The following is a 7,125-nucleotide window of genomic DNA, read 5'->3' on the forward strand; positions in this document are numbered from 1 at the left end:
ACAGAGCCCCGTCTGCCGGGTCTGTGGGGCAATTGTCCTCCCCACTGTGCTATCACTCCAGCCTTCAACTAGGGAGGTTCTTGATTCTGGCTGCTGCATGTGGGTCTGCTGACATCAGAGGCAGGAGTTACCTGCACAGCACTGGGAGAGGGTGGGGTGAGAGGTCCTCAGAGCCAAGCTTGGGGAGACTCAACTCAGGTGCATCAAGGTAACAAGGCAATAGCACAATGGATAAGGCGTTTGCGTTTTTGTGTGTGTGTGTGTGTGTGTGTGTGTGTGTGTACACGCAAGTGTACAGGTGTGCGGGGGTGTGTGCGCGTGCGGAGTGTGCCTCACCCCCAAAAGGTGGGTGCATGCTCCACTTGAGCCCAAACTTTTTTTCCTTCTTGGTTTTTGGGCAACACTCGTTGATACTCAGAGATTACTTCTGGATCTGCACTCAGAAATCGCTCCCAGCAGGCTCAGGGACCATAAGGGATGCCAGGTATCAAACCGGGTACGTTCTGAGTCACTGTGTGTAAGGTAAACATTGTACCACTGTACTATTACTCTAGCCCCCAGGGTCCAAACTTTTTAGAGACTATCAGATTGCAGGCCAAGGCAGGTAGGAATTTCTCAAGGGACTGCCTGGTTCCTGACCATCTCCCACTTTTAATGCAGGAATTCTCAGTCCCTTGCTCACCCACCCCTAGTGATGTCCACTCCTCTAGAGATGCTCTGAGGACCCTCAAGTGTGCTGCCTCCTGTGCTCACATGAAAGCTCTTCAGCTGCTACAAAACTCAACACAAGGACCCGGCAGTGGCAAAATCCTCCTCCTCTATCGGTCTGCTACCACAAGGGATTTTCACAGGCTGTGCTTGCATGGGGACAGACAGCTGGAGCCTGCCCCAGCACGGCCTCAGCTCAATTGGTGGCACTTGGAATTGTCCGCTATGTATATGGAATTATGCCCTCTGGCATTGCTTTATCTAAGGGCATTTCGCATAGTGCTCAGCACACAGGGACTTCTCAAAGTTTGACACACACACATACCCACTCCACATTGGGCCATACCCAGCAGTGCTCAGGGCTTACCCCTGGTTCTGCACTCTGGATACACTCATGGTTGAGTTCAGAGATTATAGGATGCCAGGAATTGAATCTGGGTTAGTCATTTGAAAGGCAACTGCCCTACCCACTGTGCTATCTCACTCTGGCTCTGGCCTCCCACTCCTCTTATAAGGCCTGAACAAATGAAGTAGCAATGAGGAGATGGGGTACCCTGAGCAGCAGCTGAGACTGAAATGGGCTGTGACAGTAGAGTCACTGGGAAATCCCGATCCATCAAATAGCATTATCAAGAGACGGTCTGAATTTGGCAATAGAAAATAGATTTTTTTTTTTTTTTTTTTGGTTTTTGGGTCACACCTGGCAGTGCTCAGGGGTTACTCCTGGCTCTATGCTCAGAAATCGCTCCTCGGAGGCTCAGGGGACCATATGGGATGCTGGGATTCTAACCACCAACCTTCTGCATGCAAGGCAAATGCCTTACCTCCATGCTATCTCTCTGGCCCCCAGAAAATAGATTTTTAAAAAGGAAACTATGTGATGGGTAAGTTATGGGTGAATTTAAAGCAATAATCAAACACGGGATAGAAGGGCAAGATAATAAGGTAGGTCCCTCCTGGTTCCTGGAAAGTGAAGAGTGGACAGCTCACAACTGGGGTAAACAGGGCAAAAAAATGGAAGAGAGGGGCTAGAGCCTCGATGGCGAACCTATGGCATGCTTGCCAGCGGTGGCACATGAAGGCCTTCCAGCTGGCACGAGGGAAGGGGTCTGCAATTAAGATATGCAGAGCGGTGGGAGGCGAGTGTGCCGGTGTCTGCTTTGCAACTCACCTGGCAATAGGGCCGGACTGACCATTGGGAGAACCGGGCATTGTGCAGCAATTTGGGCACTCAGGCTCAAAAAGGTTAGCCATCACTGGGCTAGAGCAATAGCGTAGTGTGTAGGGTGCTTCCCTTGCACAAAGCTGCCTCAGAATCGAGCCCCAGCATCCCATATGGTCCTCTCAGCCAACTAGGTGTGATTCTTGAGCACAGAGCGAGGAGTAAACCCTGAGCACTGTGTGGCCAAGAAAAAAAAATGGAAGAGAGAAACAGGTAGCCCTGAATATTGAGCAGATGAGGAACCCTGAAAGACAAGGAGTAGAGGAGAGGTTTGGGGGCAGAGAAGATGGCAACCTTGCTAGCATTACCTTTAACAAATTTGTCATAGGTTTCCCCAGTGCTCACAGGGTGGGGTAGTTTGTTTTTTGCTTTTTACACACACACACACACACACACACACACACACACAGAGTAGGGTAGTTTGTTTTTTGCTTTTTACACACACACATAGAGTGGGGTAGTTTGTTTTTTGCTTTTTACACACACACACACACACACACACACACTCAGAATGAGGACACAAATTCATTTTTCCATGGAGGAAGATTCTAGGTAGGCAGAGCCAAGATCACAGGTTTCTCTTTTTGGCCAAAAAACATGCTTGTATTTTGGGAATAAGCTGATTGGTGCCATGGGGCCAGAGCAATATATATAGTACAGTGATTAAGGCACTTGCCTTGCATGTGGCCAACCAGGGTTCAATCCCTGGCACCCCATATGGTCCTCTGAGAACCACCAGGAGTTATTCCTAAGTGAAGAGCCAGGAGAAACCTCTGAGCACTGTCCAGTGTGACCCCAAAGCAAAGCAAAACCAAACCAGCCAAACAAACAAAAAGCTTAACTGTCAAGAAGCTCTTGAAGGAAGTTCAGAGTGATAGAGCCGAGAATGATTTATTTGGTCACAGTCGCCCAATATCACCACACACAGGCATTTGGTATTTATGTATTTTGGTTTGGGGGTTACACCTAGTGCTCAAGGCATACTCCTGGTTCTGCACTCAAAAGCTCACTCCTAGTGGAGCTCTGGGACTATATAGAGTACTGCGGATTGAATGAAGTTCGGCCCCATGCATGGGGCAGATAAATGCTCTATCCATTGTAGTCTCTCCGACGCAGCCTTTGACTCTTGTTTTGTTTAGAAGAGGGTCCACACCTGGCGGTGCTCAGGGATCACTCCTGGCACAGCTTAGGGGGACCATAGGCAGTGTCAGGGATGGAAGCCGGGTCAGCTTTAGTGCAAGGCCAAGGCTGTGCTATTTCTCCGGCCCCACACCCCATTTTCTCAAAGGTTCCTCCCTTGCTCTTGGCGCAGGAATCGCTATGGGAGAAAACTCGGGTGCTCAGACAGCGACCTCCCAGCTGCCTCCCTAAAAGTCTTGAGTGGGAGAGAAACAGAAGGGAGAGAAAGCGACAGGCGGGAATTGGCAGCTCCTCGGGACACCAGCTGTCGTGAGGGAATTCAGGCATCCACCCGAAGCGAAAATACCTTGAACAGTCGCTGCCCCTCTCTGTCCTCGGCCCAGGGCCCCCTGACAGCTGGCCAAAGTGCCAGAGCCTGCCCCCTGAGTCTAGCTCCAGGACACTTCCATTTCCCCAACCAGCGCCCGGCCAGTTCCCATTCAAGTTCAGACTCTCAAAGCCACTCACCCCATTCGGAAGGTTCTTCACGATCAGCCGCGACATCACGGCCGGAGCGCAAGGCTTTCGCTCCTACACGAAGTGGCACCGCCACCAACACCTTTCACGCTGCCGCCCTGGGCGCCGCCATCTTGAAAGGGCGAATTCGGTCACGTGATCAACACAACACCCGCCTTTCCCGGAAGTGTGTGGCCTCCCGAAGGAAGTTTTCCCGCTAGCAGGGGCGGGACTAAAGACTGAGCGCTTACAGGTTGTAGGCCGCAGTGCAGCTGCGAGGTCGGCAGGGGGCGCTGGTTCCTTCCTCTCCTTGGAGTTTCCACAACCCAGATAGACCTTTGTATTTTTTTACATTTTCATTTTCATTTTTTAAATTTTTTTAAAATGATATCTTTATTTAAGCACCACATTAACAAACATGTTTGTAATTGGGTTTCAGTTATTTTTATTTTTTTTCCTTTTTAGAGATGGGGAAGATGACAGAGTATTGCCTGATATTGTAGTTGTGCTTCTCAGAAATAAAGGGATTAAGAGGTTTTTTGTTTTTTGTTTTTTTTTTTTGCTTGTTTGTTTTGTTTTGTTGCAAGGGAGAAACTGGGAAAGAAACGCCTCTGCTCAAAGCTTTAACTCTGTGAACTATGGTTAGCGGTGGAGCAGCTTTCAGTGGCAGGATTCAGTGGCAGGTGCTGGGTCCGAGGGCCTTGGCAGTGAATTCCCAGAAACTGGCTTAACTATAGACATTTTAAATCCAGGGGTGAGCCTTGCTTTGTTTGCTCCCAGACACACACACACACACACACACACACACACACACACACACACACACACACACCTTGAAGTTTCCAGGGGAGAGTCCACTCTTGTCTTCTGCTCTCTGAATCCTGGGACCTCAGCTGCCATCCTCATCTGTCTACTCTGATCCTTTCTGACCTCTCCTGGCAACCTCTGATGCTCCCCCAGAATTGTCCCACTTCTCTGCCCCACGCTTGGTGACGCTCAGGGGTTACCCCTGGCTCTGTGCTCAGAAATTGCCCTGGCAGGTTCAGGGGACCATATGGGATGCTGAGAATCAAGCCACTATGTGCAAAGCAAATGTCCTACCGCTTGACCCTATCCGGCCCCAACTCCTGGGGTTCTGCAGGTGACTCTCTGCCCCATCACAGACCCTCACAAGCACATTCTCAAAAGTCTGCATATGTCCCAGTTCCTAGATCCGGACCCCAGCCCGGCTGATCCTTTTTGCCTCTTTCCATCCCTCTAACCTGCAAAGAAGCAGTTGCCACCTCCACCCACCCACTTGTGGGCCCAGGCTGGCTGCCCTAGCAGATTTCTCCACCATGAAGCTCATTCTTTGCTGTTAAAGACATGGGTGTGGGGCTGGAGAGATAGCATGGAGGTAAGGCGTTTGCCTTGCGTGCAGTGCCAGGAGGAATCCTTGAGTGCCGCCGGGTGTGACTCAAAGCCAAGAAAAAGAAAAATTAAAAGTGAAGAAAGGTACCTGGACCTCACCAGGCGGCAGCTAGGAATAAAGCAGAACAGGTCACAGCACACCTGGGCAGCCCCAGAGCCACTTTCCTGAGCACAGTGGGCCCGAAAGGGGGTCAGAAGCATGCTGGGCCAGCCTCAGGGGGCTCCTTGCGATCGATTGCCCAGTGCAGCGGACAGGCACCAGCGCTCCCGGTGGCATTAGGGAAAAACTGGGGACTTGATGCCACCAAGTGGCCCAAAGTGTAATTGCACCGTCTCTCGGCCCCTTCACTCCTCTGCAAAGGTTCCGGAGCCCCAGCAGCTGCTGCCAGCCAGTGCTCTGGGCCCTGTGGACCTTGGACATTGCTCAGAGGGACAGGTGTGGACGAAATCAGGAGCCCCACACGGATCTTTCCTGTCAGCTCTCAGGGGACCACCCCTATGGGGTGCCAGGGATCTAACTGGTCAGCTGTGTACAAGGCAAGTGCCCTGCCTGCTGTCTGCTGTCTCTCTCTGTCTCCAGACTCAGGACCATTTTATTTGGGGTTCTGGTCTGGGGGCCACTCCTGGCAGTGTCCAGGGGTCCGTAAGTGATGCTGAGGATCAAACGTGAAGGCTCAAAGTCAGACGGGCCGTGTGCCAAGCAAGTCCCTGTGCCATCTCTCCAGCCCAGGTTTCTGCAGTTTCTGCACTTCGTGAGCTCCTGAGGCTGACCCGGGTAGGCCAACTCCATCTTTCTCTCACCTCTAAACAGAGCTGAGTCCCCTGGAGAAGTTTCACCATTGCAGGCCACAGGTGCCACCTCTGGCCAAGGAGGCTGTTCGGAGTGAGTCCTGCCACACAAACCATATTCCATGCTGTGGTGCAGGCCGCAGCCCCCACCCAAATGACTCAGAGGCTTGAAGTCGCGAGCTAACCCTGCATTTGCAAGCTAACTGGCTGCAACGGGGTTCAGGCCCTCCCCAGAAGGATCTGTCTGCATCTCGGTTGTCTGTGCTCAGAAGTCTCACGATTTCTGCAGCACCCCCACGAAATACAGGCGTGTGTGCAAAATACCAGCAGAACTTCACAGCCAGATGTAAACAAACAGGACCTTCATAGGTTGGAGCCTGGGGCTCCTTGACACCTGTGAACAAGGACAAAATCAGGCAGGGTCATTCACTCAGGGAAGGTCACCGGTGAATTCAACCATCAAACAAACTCATGGGCTCATGGCTCACTTATACAGACACACACAAGATAAGCATCACACGCCACGTATGTGACTGTCACCCCACGTATTCGATGCCCCAGGCATGAACACGTACATACCCTGTGCCATGTACGCTGCCCTCTCACTCACACACCACACATACTGCCGCACAAAGAGCCTGAGTCCACTCTCGTAAACTATGGGTGTTCAGGGTCACTGAACACAGGGGGTTCACTCACCTAGGTCAGCTGGGATGCCATGGCCTCTTCGTCCGAATACTTCAGGGAGTTCTCAGGGTCCCTCAGGAAAATGGGTGCAGGTCTCAGCGAAGGAAGGAGACACACTCAATTGTGGTGGATCATAATTGTGTGTCCGTTTCTTGAATGCTACAGAGGTGTATTTAAACATGAATTTTAGGAGCCGGAGAGATAGCATGGAGGTAGGGCATTTGCCTTGCATACAGAAGGACGGTGGTTCAAATCCCGGCATCCCATATGGTCCCCCAGGCCTGCCAGGAGCGATTTCTGAGTGTAGAGCTAGGGGTAACCTCTGAGTGTGGCCAAGTGTGACCCAAAAAAACAAAAACAAAACCATGAATTTTACATGTGAGATACTGCCTACATATGCTTTCTTACAATGTTAAAAAAATTGTACTTTCCTGTTAGCAACAAGCTTATTACTCTATACTGTTTAATCTATAAGTTTTTTCTTTTTTCTTTTTTTTTTTTTTTTTGGTTTTTGGGCCACACCCATTTGACGCTCAGGGGTTATTCCTGGCTATGAGCTCAGAAATCGCCCCTGGCTTGGGGAGACCATATGGGACGCTGGGGGATCGAACCGCGGTCCGTCCTATGCTAGCGCTTGTAAGGCAGACAGCTTACCTCTAGCGCCACCTTCCCGG

The 7,125-nt window shown here is 51.1% G+C and overlaps 1 protein-coding gene across 1 annotated transcript in view; it reads right to left on the reverse strand.

Moving 5' to 3' along the window:
* The window catches only part of RBM19 (RNA binding motif protein 19), a 45,945-nt gene extending 42,264 nt beyond the window's left edge, over positions 1-3,681 (reverse strand). The window contains exon 1 of the mRNA XM_049788774.1: positions 3,578-3,681. Within this exon, the coding sequence (XP_049644731.1) occupies positions 3,578-3,613 (36 nt within the window). The 5' untranslated portion in view covers positions 3,614-3,681. The remainder of the gene's footprint in view (positions 1-3,577) is intronic.
* Positions 3,682-7,125: the final 3,444 nt, after the last annotated feature.

The sequence above is a fragment of the Suncus etruscus genome, chromosome 15, assembly GCF_024139225.1.
Source record: "Suncus etruscus isolate mSunEtr1 chromosome 15, mSunEtr1.pri.cur, whole genome shotgun sequence".
NCBI classification, from domain to species: domain Eukaryota; kingdom Metazoa; phylum Chordata; class Mammalia; order Eulipotyphla; family Soricidae; genus Suncus; species Suncus etruscus.